The sequence below is a fragment of the Rana temporaria genome, chromosome 2 (assembly GCF_905171775.1).
Source record: "Rana temporaria chromosome 2, aRanTem1.1, whole genome shotgun sequence".
Taxonomy (NCBI): Eukaryota; Metazoa; Chordata; class Amphibia; order Anura; family Ranidae; genus Rana; species Rana temporaria.
The window spans coordinates 421,647,148-421,666,997 of NC_053490.1; the positions used below are offsets into that span (position 1 = coordinate 421,647,148).

Below are 19,850 nucleotides of genomic sequence, written 5' to 3' on the forward strand. Positions count from 1 at the left end.
GCGAGAAGGTAAGCCGCGCCAATGCACACTCTGCACGTCCACCCCGAGTGTGACTCGGGGATACCGATCTTATCATTGAAAACCAACCCCGAGTCACGCTCGGGTTTACCGTCAAGGGGGTTAAAAGGAACGTTTTTGGAGTGCGGCTGTCCCAGCTTTTTTCCTTAATTCTGTATATTGTACAAGTGACAGAAAAAGACAAGCCAGGAGAAAAATGATGAATTTACCGTAGACCTTGATGAATGGATGCTGCTTACAGAATGCCCATGCAAGAACTACAGAGGAACACAAAGATAAAGGGTGTAAACAATAATACTACTAGACATGCCATGGAAGCCAATGGAAAGCAGACAAGGGAAGGACACATAGACAGTAAGTAAGGGTCAGTATGTTAGAACAAAGACTAACATAATATACATGCACTTGAGGTCACAGAATAACTTCAGCTCTAATTATTATTGCATGCTACTAAGGATAATTGCAAATGGGTAACCCAATGTTACTGAAAGCAGCTCGAGTAGAGTTGAATTAATGGTAGTGTCCATGGGTTCTGATGAGCAAAGGGAGATGAAAGAGAATGAAACAAGTTGTATTCTATTTCTTTGTCTAGTTTTCAGCAAAACATTTATATGGAGAGAGCAGGTTGTCTGTCAAATATCAGTTCTGCTATGTTGATCCTGATTCTAGCATATCTTAAAGTGTTACTAAACTTAGGACCCTGCATTCACTATATCTGACCTCCCACAGTACACACAACATAGAAATCATTCTAGTAAATATAAACTGCTAAATACCTTTTCTCATCAGCAGTATATAGCAGTCTTGTGACTTCTATCATTGCCTGTAGGAGGAGGTCATGCCTTTGGCCTACAAGGAAATACAGTAATATCTTCTGGACTTGTAATTCAAATATTGTCCAATAGATGTCACTCTTAACAAAGGACTGTTGATGGGCAGTGTTCTATGGTAATGTACATTTCCTGTCGCGTTACTGAAAACTGTCTTCACTTCCTATCGCCACTCTTTCATCTCTTTTCCACTGGACAGTCCACATGGAGTCAGCTAAGCCTGCACCACATGTTTCCTAAGTCTTGATCCTCCTAGGACAGCATTGCTGGTATGATAAAGACTTTTTATCTATATGCCTAGTAGACATTTGTTTGTGTTCATATAATTCTTATATGTTCATTTATTTGTTTATCTCTAGTTTCACCATTATTCATACGCATCTTATATGGCCACCATCGTAATCAAGATCCAAAGTTACAGACAGTCTGGTTATTTAGGATGCAAGGTTTAAGCTGTATGTTGAGCTACATATACGCCAGGGGCAAACGTGTAGCGAGAACAGAACAGAGGAGATTTTTCATACTGCACTAGCTGTCCTATCAGGATGCAGGACCCCTAACCCTTTGTCTGGACAGTGCGGATTGGCCCTGTGCTGATCACATGCACTCTCCCAAGAAAAAAAACCTCTAGCAATACATACAATACTGAGCATGTGCAGCCTGACTCCAGTAACTCTGTCTTATCTGGACATGTTTTGGAGTCAGAGGAAGAAGAGGAGGATCTGTGCATACGGGATCAAACTGCTTTTTTTTACGCAATGCAGAGGATTAACCCCATAGGTTCCACATTGAGTATAACAAGCATGCTTTGCTGCATATACAGACTCATTTTACTGTTGTGGGTTTAGTAACACTTTAAGAGAATCTGTCAGAAATTATATTTTTTAAGAATCTGAATCAACACTGCCGATGTAATAGCACAGTCTTATTTCTCAGGTGTTTGTGCGGTTATTTAGCTTATGAAGGCAGCTCAGTACCAAGCTTGTAAAGTGAACACAGCTGTTAAATAATAAAGCCTTTAGATTACTTTCAAGGAAACATGACAACTCGATTGTTAATACATATTTTTTGAGTGTCTGTTACGAGCACTGAGCTTAGGCAGGAGTTAGGAAGTCAATAAAGAAGGAAAAGAAGTCTCGGGAGCTGCACATCACACTAAACCATCATGTAAAGAGTGGAAGCAGCCTCACCCTAGACTCCATCCAGGCCACGCCCCCAACATGTTTCGCCCTATCCACATGACTTAGTCCTATGATTTCCATGACTAAGTATTATGGGCGGGGCAAAAAATGTTGGGGAATGTCCAATGGGCGGGCAAAACATGTTGGGGGATGTCCCATAGGCAGAGCAAAACGTATTGGGGGATGTGGCTCGGACAGAGTCTGGGCTGAGGCTGCTTCCACTCTTTACATGAGGCTTTTGTGTGATGTGCAGCTCCCGAGACTTTTTCACCTACTTTTCCTATGACTTGTATGGAGTGGAGACAAGGTCTTTTCCTGTCTACATTCTTAGAGGTTATCAGCATATAAGGACTTAATAGAGCCTGAAGCGGCACCCTCAATTTCTTTGTATAAGTTCACAGGCGTTAGGAAGGCCTTAATGCCAGACACACACTCAGCCTGCCACTCCTGCCCTAGCAAAGAGAGCATACGAGAACATAATAAAACAAGTTTTAAGGGCACTATTATAAAAACTCAAGAATGAGAATGCATACTATTGCAATAATCACCCTGTGCAGCAAACATTTCCCCTATTGCCCTGGCTCCTCCCCTTCTCCCTACAGCGCTTCTGGCTTCCCTCCTCTCCCGCCGGCAGTTGCTGTGTGGATGTTTTAGAATGAGTGGGGGAATGGGCCGGTAAATATGTAATTTACTGGCCCCTTCCCTTTCTGAATGAAGATTGTGAGTGATCGTTAGTGTGTGTTTGAGCTTTGGGGTGCACACCCTAATGCAATAGGCTGCGCACACCTATGCAAATACTCAATGGTGACTAATTCTCTTTAAAAAAATGAAATGGCTTTATTTCCTTCACCGATATCAGTGAATATTAATTTGGTATTGTAAAAAATGTGAGAGTGTCTGCGCTGTAAAAACCTGAAATGGGGGAGGGAGAAAGGGAGGGGTGAGTGGACAAAGATCCGTGGACCAGTGGGGTGGTGGGGTGTACAAACACAAATGGAAGTGACCTTCAATTGGAAATAAAGTGAGTGCAGTCTAACCTAAACTGTATAGCAAGAAACACACAAAGAATCTTCCAATGTAAATAATACGTGAACTACAGTTCAAAAGAAAAAACACCTTGGATGGAGGATGGAAGTCAGAAAAAGTGAAATGAACAAGACTAAGTAAAAAGTGAAATCTTATAAACAATATTGGAGTGCAGTCCAAAATTCAGACACATTCAAAGTGACAGATGGGTAAATAAGTGGTTAAGTGTAAGAGGTACCAGGCTCAGGTAAGTGAAGGTGTGTAATCAGGTAAAGTCCACACACCGTGCACCCTTCACCAATGGTGAATCAAACAGCTTACCTCCCTACTGACATACAGACCCAGATGAATCACTATACCAGCTTTCTGTTAGATGGATGTCTACTTGTCAGATCTCAATCGTTGCTCATACATGTAAAAACAATGGTAAAGGTATTGTAGCTTTATCCTCTTTGAGGCAAGGAGGAGACAAAATGCGCAAAAAAAGGGGTGACCAGATGTCCACTTACACAACTTACAAAAGTGTGTAGGGAGCGTGTGCCTATCTCCACGAGCGCCGAGCTCGTATCCTTGTCTTCTTCCTGCTACCAATTTCTCCCCTTAGCATCCATAGAGCCGTCCGCTCATAACGAGATATAAAAGGCAGGGGTGGAAGAAGAGAAGGGGGCACATCGCATAAACCGTGCAGCAAAGTAAATTTATTAAAACATAAAATAGTCGGTAAAAAACTCACATGGGGCAGTCTAAAGACGGTCACGTAGCCACGAACACCGCGCTCGTCCACCGTCCGTCAGGTACTGCTCCTAGTGTATACTCTGTTGTCCCGGCGCGTGTTCGTCACATCACGTGACTTCATCCCCTGATGACCCAAACCACATGCCTCATATAAAGTCCCAACCCCATTTTTTACATTAACCAGGGATGGAGATGCGATTCCAGGAGTGTCACACATTGCCTCCACAGATCTACCACCAACAAGTTAATTCATGCATTGTCGTTTTTTGACTAGCTGACCCAGTTTGATGTGGTCCGCACCCAGTTTGGTGGTATTTTGGTTTGGTAGGCATGTTTTTGGTTTCACCCCTGTTTTTTGTATTTTGTTTTTTCAGTGCTCTCATTTGCCAGACCAACCATAGATAGGGGCGGTTCTATGTTGCTTTCTGCTCCCTGTCTATTAATTGGCACACCTGGGTTCCTCCTTTGGAGGCCTTAAAAATCACAGTTAGGACTGCAGTTACACAGAGTGCCGTGACGTGGCCTGCAGCTTCCCAGACATTTGCAAATGACTGCAACTGAACCTCTGTTTTAATTACATACAGTTAGACAGACTAATTTGGTTTTGTGCTTCTTTGGTTTGGTATTTTTGAGCCTGGTCTTTATGGTAAGAATTTTTACATTTGCCATTATATATATATATTTATACTTAATCGCATATTGCTAATCGCATCTCATTTAAAGTCCCAACCGTCCATATTTTATCCTTACAGGGATGGAGGCCTGTGGTGACCCAAACCACATGCCTCATATAAAGTCCCAACCCCATTTTTTACATTAACCAGGGATGGAGATGCGATTCCAGGAGTGTCACACATTGCCTCCACAGATCTACCACCAACAAGTTAATTCATGCATTGTCGTTTTTTGACTAGCTGACCCAGTTTGATGTGGTCCGCACCCAGTTTGGTGGTATTTTGGTTTGGTAGGCATGTTTTTGGTTTCACCCCTGTTTTTTGTATTTTGTTTTTTCAGTGCTCTCATTTGCCAGACCAACCATAGATAGGGGCGGTTCTATGTTGCTTTCTGCTCCCTGTCTATTAATTAGCACACCTGGGTTCCTCCTTTGGAGGCCTTAAAAATCACAGTTAGGACTGCAGTTACACAGAGTGCCGTGACGTGGCCTGCAGCTTCCCAGACATTTGCAAATGACTGCAACTGAACCTCTGTTTTAATTACATACAGTTAGACAGACTAATTTGGTTTTGTGCTTCTTTGGTTTGGTATTTTTGAGCCTGGTCTTTATGGTAAGAATTTTTACATTTGCCATTATATATATATATTTATACTTAATCGCATATTGCTAATCGCATCTCATTTAAAGTCCCAACCGTCCATATTTTATCCTTACAGGGATGGAGGCCTGTGGTGACCCAAACCACATGCCTCATATAAAGTCCCAACCCCATTTTTTACATTAACCAGGGATGGAGATGCGATTCCAGGAGTGTCACACATTGCCTCCACAGATCTACCACCAACAAGTTAATTCATGCATTGTCGTTTTTTGACTAGCTGACCCAGTTTGATGTGGTCCGCACCCAGTTTGGTGGTATTTTGGTTTGGTAGGCATGTTTTTGGTTTCACCCCTGTTTTTTGTATTTTGTTTTTTCAGTGCTCTCATTTGCCAGACCAACCATAGATAGGGGCGGTTCTATGTTGCTTTCTGCTCCCTGTCTATTAATTAGCACACCTGGGTTCCTCCTTTGGAGGCCTTAAAAATCACAGTTAGGACTGCAGTTACACAGAGTGCCGTGACGTGGCCTGCAGCTTCCCAGACATTTGCAAATGACTGCAACTGAACCTCTGTTTTAATTACATACAGTTAGACAGACTAATTTGGTTTTGTGCTTCTTTGGTTTGGTATTTTTGAGCCTGGTCTTTATGGTAAGAATTTTTACATTTGCCATTATATATATATATTTATACTTAATCGCATATTGCTAATCGCATCTCATTTAAAGTCCCAACCGTCCATATTTTATCCTTACAGGGATGGAGGCCTGTGGTGACCCAAACCACATGCCTCATATAAAGTCCCAACCCCATTTTTTACATTAACCAGGGATGGAGATGCGATTCCAGGAGTGTCACACATTGCCTCCACAGATCTACCACCAACAAGTTAATTCATGCATTGTCGTTTTTTGACTAGCTGACCCAGTTTGATGTGGTCCGCACCCAGTTTGGTGGTATTTTGGTTTGGTAGGCATGTTTTTGGTTTCACCCCTGTTTTTTGTATTTTGTTTTTTCAGTGCTCTCATTTGCCAGACCAACCATAGATAGGGGCGGTTCTATGTTGCTTTCTGCTCCCTGTCTATTAATTGGCACACCTGGGTTCCTCCTTTGGAGGCCTTAAAAATCACAGTTAGGACTGCAGTTACACAGAGTGCCGTGACGTGGCCTGCAGCTTCCCAGACATTTGCAAATGACTGCAACTGAACCTCTGTTTTAATTACATACAGTTAGACAGACTAATTTGGTTTTGTGCTTCTTTGGTTTGGTATTTTTGAGCCTGGTCTTTATGGTAAGAATTTTTACATTTGCCATTATATATATATATTTATACTTAATCGCATATTGCTAATCGCATCTCATTTAAAGTCCCAACCGTCCATATTTTAAAGCTACAATACCTTTACCATTGTTTTTACATGTATGAGCAACGATTGAGATCTGACAAGTAGACATCCATCTAACAGAAAGCTGGTATAGTGATTCATCTGGGTCTGTATGTCAGTAGGGAGGTAAGCTGTTTGATTCACCATTGGTGAAGGGTGCACGGTGTGTGGACTTTACCTGATTACACACCTTCACTTACCTGAGCCTGGTACCTCTTACACTTAACCACTTGTTTACCCATCTGTCACTTTGAATTTGTCTGAATTTTGGACTGCACTCCAATATTGTTTATAAGATTTCACTTTTTACTTAGTCTTGTTCATTTCACTTTTTCTGACTTCCATCCTCCATCCAAGGTGTTTTTTCTTTTGAACTGTAGTTCACGTATTATTTACATTGGAAGATTCTTTGTGTGTTTCCTGCTATACAGTTTAGGTTAGACTGCACTCACTTTATTTCCAATTGAAGGTCACTTCCATTTGTGTTTGTACACCCCACCACCCCACTGGTCCACGGATCTTTGTCCACTCACCCCTCCCTTTCTCCCTCCCCCATTTCAGGTTTTTACAGCGCAGACACTCTCACATTTTTTACATTATCATTACTTGTCTTGAGAGGACAATATCCTTGCTGTTTGCTGCAGTATTCACGTTCACTCACCCCACTGCCCCCTTTTCCAGCCCACTCCCCCTCACCTATATCCCATACAGCGCAGGAGTTTCACCTAGTACATTAATTTGGTATTACTTGCCACAGTTATGTACATACGGTATAAAACAAAAACAACTTTAAAAATACAATAAATGTCTTAGTGTGCTGTTCTCCTTATATTCTGGATAACAAGGCCTCTGAAGCAGATCTATACAGCACATTTACTAAGGGTATGGGTGGGAGAGCAGGTGCCTCTTATCACGTGGCTGCTATTTGTAGATGGTGTGTCAGAGGACAATAGTTTGGCTCTTGGGAGAACCTGAGATCCCTCAGAGAGTACAGAGGGTGTATCTCATACAGTAAACATGCCTGAGGAGAGCATTGTACATGGAAATCATGTCAGATATAACTAGCAAAACCCACAGAGAAACAAAAGTTTTCACCAAGCCAGCAACTTTGATAAAAACACTGGTGGGCATACAAGATATCCATGAACTAATGAATAGCCTTTATAGTGCGTGTTTTACAATATCTTGACTGCTGACTGGACACATATGGTAAAACGTGTCCATCATGTTTCAACTGAAAACCAAATACAGGCAGTCCCCAGGTTACAAACATCCAACTTACAAAAGCCTCCTACTTACAAACGGAGGGAGACAACAGGAAGTGAGAGGAAATCTACCCCTAGGAAGGGAAATTCTCTCCTGTAAGAGTTAATATGGGAAACCCGGTGTTTCCACAGAAGCTTTATCACCAATCCTTGTTTCTACAACAACCCAAAATTTTCAAAATACAATTGCCATTGGGACAGAAAGTGAGGTGAAATCTTCTGAACAGGGGCACAGACAGCAAAACAAATGTTGCAGGGGTGTTAACCTTTCCCTATGTTACCCAAAAAGCGTACATTTTTTGGGCTGGAGCTACACTTAAAAAATGTACCTGTTCCAACTTACAAACAAATTCAACTTAAAGCGGGGGTTCACCCTATCGACGAAAAAAAATAATTTTTTTTTTCTTTAACCATAAAATCAGGCATTGTAGCGCGAGCTACAGTATGCCTGTCCCGAATTTTTTACCCCCGTACTCACCTTGTACGCGTAGATCGAAGATACCGGGGAATGGGCGTGCCTATGGAGACGGAGGATGATTGACGGCCGGCTCTGGCGCGTCACGCTTCTCCGGAAATAGCCGAAATAGGCTTGGTCTTCACGACGCGTGCGCATAGCCTGTGCGCAGGCGCCGTGAAGAGCCGAGACCTACTCCGGCTGTCTTCGGGGAGAGTGACGTGCCAGGGCCGGCCGTCAATCATCCTCCCTCTCCATAGGCACGCCCATTCCCCGCGGGAGCCGAAATCTACGATGTCCGATTACAAGGTGAGTCCGGGGTTAAAAAAATCGGGACAGGCATACTGTAGCTCGCGCTACAATGCCTGTCTCGATGGTAAAATCGTGTCGGGGGGGGTGAACTACCGCTTTAAGAGCAAACCTACAGACACTATCTTTTTTGTAACAATATAAGCATACATTTTCCCGGGTTTTATTTGGCCACCCAAAACGACACCAATAAAGTTTGTGTGAGGAATTGGCTTAAGCCAGCCATAGACAGTTCGAATCTTGACTGGGACTGACCAAAATTCGAACCATGTATGGGGAGGCTGAATGTACCTGAGGTGATCGATCGATCAACTTGGGTACAGCCAGCTTGTCAGATTTTACATGTGATTATTGCTAGCGGCTATTATCGGTATTGAACCTGGAAGAACAGCAGGCTGAGACGTCAGGGGTGACAAGCGAGCTTGCAAATGTCACATCACTACAGTGGGGTTTAGTAAAGTAGACATTGGTTTAAATACATTGCACTTCAGATCCTACTTCAGCTGGAAGGCAGGCTAAAGGCTTATTTTGTCAATGAAGCCTTCAGCCATCTGTCATAGCTGATATAGTGATCACATGACCAGGACCCACTCTGGTTTGTGATCATCATTGACAGCCAGGACTGTGCCAGTAGCCACATAAAGTATCAGCTGCTGGTTCTCAAAGGGAAGATGACTATTGACAGAATAATACATTGGGGGTCATTTACTAAAGGCAAATCCACTTTGCACTACAAGTGCTCTGAAAGTGCAGTCGCTGTAGATTTCTGTAGATCTGACGGAAGATCTGAAATGAGGGGAAGCTCTGCTGATTTTATCATCCAATCATGTGCAACATAAAATGCTGGTTTTTATTTTCCTTGCATGTCCTCCTCAGATCTACAGGGACTGCACTTCCAAGTGCACTTGTAGTGAAAAATGGATTTGCCTTTAGTAAATAACCCCCATTGTGTTAATAAACAGATTGCAGACAGGAATAGGTAACTACCTTATATCCCAATTTTAAGGCTAGCTACAGATAGATCAAAATTTAAATACATCATTGGGCAGGCTGGTTGTACTGAAGTCGATCCATCAATCAACATTAGTACAACCAGCTTGTCATTTTTTTCACCCAAACACTGCCAGCAGCTATAGCCACCATCAGTGATCACTGGGTTCTGCCAGTGGGAATGTCTACCCGTGCTCACCGCTGGAAGAACACAATAACGCTCAGTGTTGATGGGACAATTTCGAAATTTTCCATAAAATTATGCACAATTGCATAATACATGGCCTGCCTGAAGCCTCGTACACACGACCGAGAAACTCGACGAGCGAAACACATCGTTTTGCTCGTCAAGTTCCTTGTTAGGCTGTCGAGGATCTTGACAAGCCAAATTTCCCCATTCCCGTCGAGGAAAAAGAAGACATGCTCTCTTTTTGGCTCGACGAGATCCTCAACAGTTTCCTTGTCGAAAAGTGTACACACGACCAGTTTCTTCAGCAAAAAAAAAAACAGCAAGTTTCTTGCTGGTTTTTGCCGAGAAACTCGGTCGTGTGTACGAGGCCTAATACTAAGGATATAATAATAAATAGTCAAACTGGGAAACTATACTATTATTAGGAATATAAAACATGTTAAAAATTAGATACAACGAATGTTTTTGGAGACAAGCTTGTTAAACCTAAAAGCACAAAATTATGTTAAAAGTAAGAACTCAACACCACAAGAAACAAAGAGTGGAAGACAGGAATCAGGCCCAACAATAGATATTTAGTAATGTTCGCAATATTAAGAACACATCAGAAGTACAAAGAGCCTCATCAGAATTCACCTGATCATCGGCACTAAACCTCCTATCCATCTGAAAACAGAAAAAGTAACACTTTCATTACAAGAAAAAAATAAAGTAAACATGAAATAAGAAAGAAAAATCCAGCATTATTTCGATTTAAAATGGTAATATAGCATAACTCCAATGACATTTTCGAAAAATAGTATGCCTTTTTGTGAAAAAAAGATTAATGCATTATTATTGTTGTTTATGATGCCCACATATCCCTAACAATCAGACATGTGGACCTCCTCCTTTTATTAATAACCCCGTTACAAACAGTATAATGCGTGACCCACGTGAGAAGGCAAAGGGCATATATGAGGCCCCCAAAGAGTTGAGCTAAAAGCGTTTGTTTCATCTCTATATTGCTCTATCTGCTATATTATCAAATACAGTCTAATGCATGGCTGGTTATTTTTACACATTCACAAACTGCCCACAAATGACACTTTATTTCTGAATTTAGTGTCTTTCTAGGCACATCTATGCTTTATGACAATGCAGCCTGACAATTCCAGAAGAGTGGCTGCGGTTGCTAGGGAACACACAGGAGGAAATCCCACAGAGATCACTGATCCCTTTATGTATCCATGAAATGTGCCAAATTTATTACATTTTTATGATTTATTAGCGAGGAATAAATGGTGAAAAAATAAACTCACTTGTTTCATTTCACTCCGTAGCCTAGTAATCCCGGATCTTTCAGTCTTGGTGACTCCTGTGTGTCCCATCTCATGGATTGAAATAGCTGGGCTGGTTGCACTTGAATCAATCGGACGCACTAGAGAGGTAGCAACAGAGAATTATTCTGAGACAGCAAATGTTGCAGAACACTCTTTTAACTTTACTAACTTTACTATCAAGTAGACCCAGCAATCCTTATAGAGCGACACTAATGAATTGGAATAGGGTACCCTGCATCATCGTAAGCTGACATTAAAGGGGTTGTAAAGGTAAAACACTTTTGCACCCAAGGGTCTAAATATTGAATTTGACCTTAATTGTTTCCTTAGTGATTTCTGATTTCAGTTTGCATATGCTCCCTCTTACTGTATATATATGACCTAGATGGCGTCTGGCTGTACGTTAAATGCTGCGGCACATCATGCCTGCTTTTTTGGCTCGGGCCAGATTCTCCCATTTTTTGAACACGGGTTCTCCCTTGTTACTCGACCTTGTCCCCTTTGTAGTCTCCATTTTAAAATTGTTTTATTTCCAGCCCTAACGGGCTATTCAACATGCTAACATTTCTACCACTACCATAAGACCATTGGGTGTTGCCTCACCCCTGATGTGTATGGCAGTTTGTCACTTGCTTATTGGTATATGACACCCAGGTCCCCTTCTTTACATGTCCCTCCTTTCCTGCCCCTTCCACCTCCCTCCCTCCTCGTCACCACGCCCCTCGTTTTAGGCCCTTTCTTTGGATCATTAGCCACTTACACCATATGGACACCATGTATTATTCTAATATTCCCCCAATCTTGAGGAGAAGTGTACTTAACTTCTGATTGGGCCGTACCGTCAGTTCATCACCCATTCCTCACATACCAGTCTATCTGGCACGTTTTCACATGGCTACATACCCCACACCCCCATATGAGGCTAGGATTCTATGGATCAGGCCTTCAGCCCTTATATGTTTGATACTCCTTTTTCCCTGTTTTTTATGGTAATTACTTATTTAAGCTAGGTTTCTGGCACTTGTGGACCTTTAGGTTTATTTATCAATATGGTTCACTTAGGGGGACTTCCACATCCCCTGCTAGCCCCTCCCCCCTCCCCCTCCCACACCCCTCCCGCCCCCCCCCCCCCCCCGATCAGTTCCAGTATCCCCCTATTCTCGTTAGTAGTGCATTGATTGGGCCATACAGACATCCTGATCTCTCATTTCTCACATACTAATTCATCCGGCATCTCCTATTACGGTTACATACCTCACACCCCCATACGAGGCTATGGCTATATGGTTCCTCCCTCCCTCCCCCTTTCGATATGTTTTTTCCCTTTCCCTCTTTCCCGTTTTTGCATTAGTTTTCTCATATTGGTATTAGGGTCTTGTTTGCCCTGATATTTTACTGCCGGTCTGCTTAGATGGGACGCTAATAGTGCGTTTGCACTCTGTGCCCCCTTCTCGTTTCACTTACAAGCGCCGCTTGCAATGTATAACATGGCGCAGGCAGACCACAGGCAGCGCTGTCCTTATTATAATGTATGAGCTTCGACAAAATGGCCGCCGGGCGCTCATCAATACAGACTATAAATGTCTGTCAGTGTGTCCCCTACATCATCCCCTGATGAAGTCACGTGTTGTGACGATACGCGTCGGGATTGGCAGGCAGGACACACTCCAGCATCTGACGAACAGACACACGAGTTCGCCACTCGTAGGATTGTTGCAGAGTTCCTGAGTTTTAAATGTGAGTTTTTATTTGTTTTAATAAACCTTTTGTACCGCTGATCGGGCTATACTATGGGTGTTTGTTCACTTCTCCCCCATGTATGATCACGCCATCTGAGCGCTCCATCTGAGGCATCGAGAGAGGGAATAGGAGCCGCTGCAAGCCCATATCAGCTGAGGTATTTCCACACACCGCGAACCATTGGGGAGACTAAACAGCTAGCCTACTACTCCAGAGATCTAGCAGGAGAAAGGATAGAGGGACTAACAAGCTCGGCGCTCGTGGATACGAGCCTGAGACCTCTCACTTACATGTGAGTGCATTCCCACTCGCCAAGACCCCAGCTACCAGCCCCCTCTGTGATGTTATTTCACCATCAGCTTTTTGGTTTTTTTTTGCTTTGTTTTTTCATGTAATACACCGGACGGAGACCTGTATGTGTTACCTAACTGTGGACTATACCTACCAGGACCAGGTTGACCAAAACACAGTGTGTTTAATTTGAGGTGAGCAGCAGCTGGGTCCACCAGAGGTGTATACATGTGATCTTGGTGTTGGCTCAACTACTCTATCTCACCCATACTCAGGATCCAAGGGTCTTATATTTTTTCTAGAACTACTTTCTTTGCTTTTCACTTAAGAGTGCGTTTTTGTATTATTATTTACACAATACCTACACTGCTGGCGATTGGATCCACTTTTGATGAAATGCACCTATACACGGCAGGATTGTGCTAGATCTGGACTTTTTCTGAGTGCCGTGTCCTATTAAGGATTGTTCAATTTTTTCTTTATTGTCACAGCAGTATTATCCCCACCAGTCACTTTGTAATTTCATTACTTATTTTCACTTTCTGTCACACACCCTACAGCGCAAATATTTTATCTGTTACATTTGCTTCACCTTAGTCTATCGAGGTAGACCTTTATATTTGCAGCAGTATTTCTAGTTTGCCCTTAGTCCCCCCTCCCTTCACTTTTTAGACAGCGCAGGAGTTCACTTTATCCAAAGGTAAAACATGTTTCCCTAAATAGCTTCCTTTACCTTAGTGCAGTCCTCCTTCACTTACCTCATCCTTCCATTTTGCTTTTAAATGTCCTTATTTCTTCTAAAAAATCCTCACTTCCTGTTCCTGTTCTTCTTTCTGTAACTACACACAGTAATGCGAGGCTCTTGAGGGGGGAGGGGGCGAGCAGGCAAGTCAGGACACTCTCTACTTTGCAGATAGAGAAAGGAGCTGTGTATTAGTGGGCATCCTGACACTCCTGCTCACCCCCTCTCCCCTCAAGAGGCTTTCTCCACACCAGGGAGAAAGCCTTGCATTACTGTGTGGAGTTACAGACAGAAGAACAGGAAGTGAGGATTTTTCAGAAGAAATAAGGACATTTAAAAGCAAAATCGAAGGATGAGGTAAGTGAAGGAGGACTGCACTAAGGTAAAGGAAGCTATTTAGGGATTTTTTTTTTTACCTTTACAACCCCTTTAAGGCCCAACTCAATAATTTCCCCATTCCTCCCTACCACTGATGTCTAATGCCTCGTACGTACACACGACCGTTTTTTTGGCCGTGAAAACCATCCGTGTGTATGCTCCATCGCAGTTTTCCCAACAGGAAAACCGCCGGGAATCACGGCGGGAGAAATGAGAACAAAAACCCTGCGGTTTTTAAGTCGGCAGTTTACCTATGGGGAAAACCTGCGGTGGAGCATGCACACGGCTGGGTTTCCCAACCAAAGCTCTCATGGCAGTTTTACTGCCGGGAAAACCAACCATGTTTCCAAGGCATAACCCATCCTGTCAGTTGTCGATTTTCCTACCTGGTTAAAGCCAGCCATAGATGGTTAGAATCTCAGCCAGTTCAGCATGGCATGTTTTTTTTCCAACTCAGCAATCAGATGGTCGGGGTGGAAGGGGAGTTATATCCCAGAATCGGGCTTTTAACTGCATAAAGTATATCTAAAGCCCCAACATTTTTAATTTTGATACAGTTAAAACGATTAAAACTCCTTTTTAAGGATCATCAAGACAAATAGAGAAGATGATTCCTTCAAACAGGGACACAGACAGCAATTAAACCCTTAGGAAAACAAGAAGGCGAGCACAGGAACCCTCAGGTTTATTTTATTAAAATAAGAGTTGTGGTGGTATTTAGACAGAGTATCTGGATTCTGGACTAGCAGCTTCTTTGGGCCAAAGGATTTCCAGGTTCCTTGGTTTGTAGCTGAGTCTTCGGCCTTGTACACACGACCGGGTTTCTCGGCAAAAACCAGCAAGAAAACTGCTTCTTGCCGAGATTCCCATTCTATGTACGAGGCATTCAGGTTTCTCGTCTGGAAATCAAAAGAGAACCTGCTCTCTTTTTTCTTGTTGAGATTCTCATTTGCCTGTTTCCAGATGAGAAACCCGAGAGTGTGTATACTTACCTGTCGCCGTGGAAACCCGTGCATGCTCGAAATGACTTTGACGCATGCGCGGTATCTTCCACGGCATAGGTAGGGTGAAGCAAGATGGCAGCGACGGAAAGTCAGTACACTCGGGCGGCAAGAGTTTTTTGCCAATGGCAGAGAACGCTGATTGGCGTGTTCTGGTGGGGGTTGGGGGTAGTCTCCATGTCAGAACTCAACAGCTCAGCTGGACCAACCTCGCATGGTTAGTACAGTGTCTCCGACTGCAGCTGTCAGGTTTTTTCCGTTCTAACCAATGGGTTGCAGGAAATAAAAACTGTAGCCAGTGTACCAGGCTTTAGGCCAACCACAGACGTGTTTGTAGAAAAGAAAATCGTGCAATATCCCCATTAACACAGTCAGTGGTGATGGGGGAATCCCTCTCGCAGAGCCATTGTGTTCTTCCGGCAGGGGGGGAAGCTGTCTCCGCCAAAGGAACACAGTGAATACTGCTAGTGGCTATCAAAAAAACAGAAGTGGGTGGACTGGATCTTGCAATTATTCATCAATTGCCTGTTGGACCACCTATGACCATGACCACCACTACATAATGACCATGCTGATTTATATCACTATGTTTCAACAGTGACGCAACATATTCACAACATATTCACTTACTGCTCCGTTCCACACCAAATTCCTTTCCGCTCAAGATGTGATGAAGGAGATTCTTCATGTCAAAAGGACTAAGACTCATCAGGCTTTCTGAAGCCTCTTCACCTGAAATCACAGAATGCAGGACACATAATAAACAGACATGCCTGGCAAGGTTTAACACTTTAACTGTTAATGCACATCTAGTTATGTATGAAACCTGTTAAGGAGTTATTTTTTTAACATCAGCAGTAAAACTGAATTCCAGCAAACTGGAGATTAAAGGCATGTGACTAACCTGAACAGTTTAAGCTGCGGGCTAACTCCGTGGCCATCACCTGGATGATTAGACCAATCCGAAGCCGGAGCATTTCTCCAAAAAGAATGGGCTGGGAGCGGACATACATGGCCAGATACAGCATGATCTCCTGCAAAATGCACATATTAGCGTCTGTTGGCTATAAACATACTTAAGTATCTCCATATTTATAAGTGTCATAAAAAATACACATATACACCTATAATGAAAGTAGAATGTATATATATTTTTAAGTAAGTAGTTGACATTTAAGTTATTCTTTTTAACGTAGGGTGCAATATTTTGCAATAAGGATTTTTTGAGCCCCCCCCCCAAAAAAAAAAATGAAAGGTAAAGTCAGAAGAGGTAGTAATTAGTCATTTAGTAAAAGAAAAGCACCATCTTGCTTATTTCTAAATGACAAAAAAATACACACTATTTTAAGAGATGATTCCTAAGAATCTATTTCAAATATGAAACAGTAATTGTTTTATATGGGATGGTACCTTTGTAGGGTCGTAATTGCCTCACATTCATCCCTCATACATATTTCAAATATTGGGGAACCTCTGTTGACCTTATCTCAAATTTTTTGGGGGGGATCAAAAATCTGAATTCCACTTCATACCCAGAACAAACTGTACCGTGCAAGATCATTCAAACCACCTTAAAGGAGGTGGTCGCTGAGAATGACCACTTACTGTATCCAAAAGAAGGCATATTACTACTACAGGTACTTACAGTATACAGCACTGACAATTTACACAACACTTTACATATATATACATTCACATCAATCCCTGCCCTCAAGGAACTTACAATCTAAGCTCCCTATCTCACATTCATTCAGGGGCCAATTTACAAACTAGCATGTCTTTGGTCATGGAGGAAACCTACGCAGGCACAGGGAGAACATGCAAACTCCATGCAGGTAGTGCCATGGTTGGGATTTGAACCAACTATCCTAGTGCTGCCAGGCAGAAGTGCTAACCACTTAGCCACTGTGCTGCCTGTATCCTCTGCAAGACTATTATCAGGTTTGCTTTGATCTCTATTGGGTTTCTTGCAACTGTATAGATGTGGATGGTAATGTAGCGCTACGTGTGAGCCAAAGGGTAATGACTGTATACACCTAATGGGGTGTGACCATATTGTGTGACACAAAGAATGTAATTTCAAAAATTGCACCACAAAAAAATTTGAAATTCAAATCAATAAAGTGAACAATATAAACAAAAGTGTAATGTAGTGTCCATAAAAAATAAAATGATGAAGATGTCATGAGATGGTGAGGAACTTCCCAACAGAAATCTTCAAATATGAGGTGAAATACATATGCGCTTACTGCAACTGTTGGACCCAAATGTCGTACGAAAGTGGATCAATCAAGCTTGGAATGTCCCACAGAGATGTCACCGGAAGTCCAGAAGGAAATGGAGTCTGCCTCCTAGACAGTCAGATGTCACCAACCCAGGAAAGGGCAGGAAGACCAGATGTTCATCGGCCACCGACTACTCCCATTAGGTGTATACAGCCATTACCTTTTGGCTCACACGTAGCGCTACATTACCATCCACATTTGTCTGAGTTTTGTCACATTCCTGTGTAGCGGCTCCACTCCCGTTCAGGGTTCATTCTTTGTTACACTTATTTTTGTTTTTGGGTAGCACACATATTTTTTCCCTTTAAACTGTATAGATGTATATATAGTATGCAGCAGAATTACTTTGATCACTTTAAAACTGCTTTCTTTTTTTCCTATTAAATATTACACTTGTACCAATCTCTTGCATTTTATACTTCTTTTATTCCTCTCCCAATCTTCTGAAGAAATTATTATTTTTGTTTTGGATATTAGTCTTTACCTGCTGACTTTCCTTTTGAATCCCTGAGTGGCATGTGTGCCGAGAAAGCAACCACCTATGTTCAATTAGCAGCAGGGCAGCTACTTGACATGGGACCCCGGGAAACTAGCAGCAATCACTGTATAAGTGGGGCCTACTACAGTAATTTCCAGATTCCACATACACACTTACAATCTTCCCTGTTGGCTACAGTATTCTGACAGCCACGGGAACAGTGGCTACCAGAATACAGTAGCCAGCAGGGAAGATTCCCCCATCCAGGCTGTTTTTCTTATTCAGCCTGTGGAGGTTAACTAGAGAAACGTAACATGTATGTCTAGCCTAAATCTGCAGCAAACAACCAAAATCTTCCTTCTACTGTTTAATTACTGTGAGGCCTCATACACACGACCGTTTTCCTCGATAGAATCCATCAAGAAACTTGGTGGGAGAGCTTTTTTGCAGAGAAAACTGTTGAGGAACTCAACGAGGAAAAAAGAGAACAAGTCCTCTTTTTCCTAAACGGGAGTCTCAATTTCCTCGTCGTGTTCCTCGTCGGGCTGGTTTTCGACGAGAAACACGATCATGTGTATGCTAAGAAACCTGCGCATGCTCAGAATAAAGTCTGAGATGGGAGCGCACCTTCGGTAAAAGTAGCGTTTGTAATGGAGATAACACATTTTTCACACTGTAACAGTCTGAAAAGTGCAAATCGTCTCTTACCAAACTTTTACTTAACACACAGTAACATGAGATTAGCAAAAGCAGCCCCAAGAGTTGTGCCAGTGGAATCGAACTTCCCCTGCCATCGTATGTGTTGTACGTCACCGCGTTTGAGAACGAGGAGATTTTGTCTTGACAGTGTGTACGCAAAGCAAGCTTGTAGAGTTCCTCGACAAGCCTAACAAGAAACTCGTCGAGGAAAACTATGTGTCTTTTCCGACGAGTTCCTCGGTCGTGTGTTCGAGGCCTGAGTGTTTTTATACCATATATGTATGCTCTTTACTTTCTCAGTTCAAACTTACCCTAGTTTTTAATACATATTCATGTTTTTTTTTAGTTGAACACTGACTACATCTGATTTTATGCAGTCGCTTTTCCCCCCAAGAATTTTCTTCCCAGCTTCTTCTGATTTTTAGATCAAAGGTGATGGAGCCAGGTAGTGCTGCATATTGCATATGACATACCACCTAAGACACCTTCCAAACAATTGTATAAGGAGGTACGTTGCTTTCCCAAGACTGGGAACTCTCCCATGATGTCCTACCTGTGTGAGTACAGCAATACTGATATCCTGTCCACTAGCTTCATAGATCAAGGCAGCCAGCTCTTCTGGAGGTAAAGGCCTATGTGGGAAAAAGTAACATACGCATGTTTCCAAGACACTTTCCTTCTCAACACCGTACTTTAGCTTTATACAATTTACATTGCCATTGTGTTATTCAGCTAATCGTTTCTTCTTTAATTACACAACTCAAATGATAAAATACTTGCACAAAACCTACATTTTTTTCCTCCCTGATCACACCCTTATATTTTACTGGTGTTTGCGATGTCTATCACAAAGGACCTTTAAAATACTCCTGCACACTATATACAGGGATATGGGAAATGATTATCGACACCAACTACAGGTTGAACTGGATGGACTGTTATCTTTATTCAACCTTACCTACTATGCAACTTTTTTTTAACTAGAGAATTACCTAGTATGTAACTTAACGTCCCTGTCGGTATGATTATGTCAGATTTTTAGGTCTCAAAGCGGTACAATGTTTTGCATAGAAATTTGGTGTTTTATATTGTAGACCTGTAATTCTTAGGAATAAATCACTTGAATCTGTCCAAACAAGAGTCTAGTAGACATCTCGGGTATGATAAAGTTTGTAATACGAAATCATAAATTATAATATAATAAATAACTATAAATAATTGTAACAAATAATAATATAATAATTATAAAATGTATT

The 19,850-nt window shown here is 42.2% G+C and overlaps 1 protein-coding gene across 3 annotated transcripts in view; it reads right to left on the reverse strand.

The window, feature by feature from the left end:
* The window catches only part of PHKA2 (phosphorylase kinase regulatory subunit alpha 2), a 190,070-nt gene that overhangs the window by 32,890 nt on the left and 137,330 nt on the right, over positions 1-19,850 (reverse strand). The window contains exons 25-30 of one of the 3 annotated variants that reach the window (XM_040338216.1): positions 19,148-19,226; positions 16,037-16,166; positions 15,763-15,864; positions 10,960-11,078; positions 10,295-10,324; positions 228-275 (exon numbers count right to left, since the gene is read on the reverse strand). In XM_040338216.1, the coding sequence (XP_040194150.1) occupies positions 228-275; positions 10,295-10,324; positions 10,960-11,078; positions 15,763-15,864; positions 16,037-16,166; positions 19,148-19,226 (508 nt within the window). The remainder of the gene's footprint in view (positions 1-227; positions 276-10,294; positions 10,325-10,959; positions 11,079-15,762; positions 15,865-16,036; positions 16,167-19,147; positions 19,227-19,850) is intronic. The other 2 variants (XM_040338217.1, XM_040338218.1) reach the window with 2 other exon arrangements.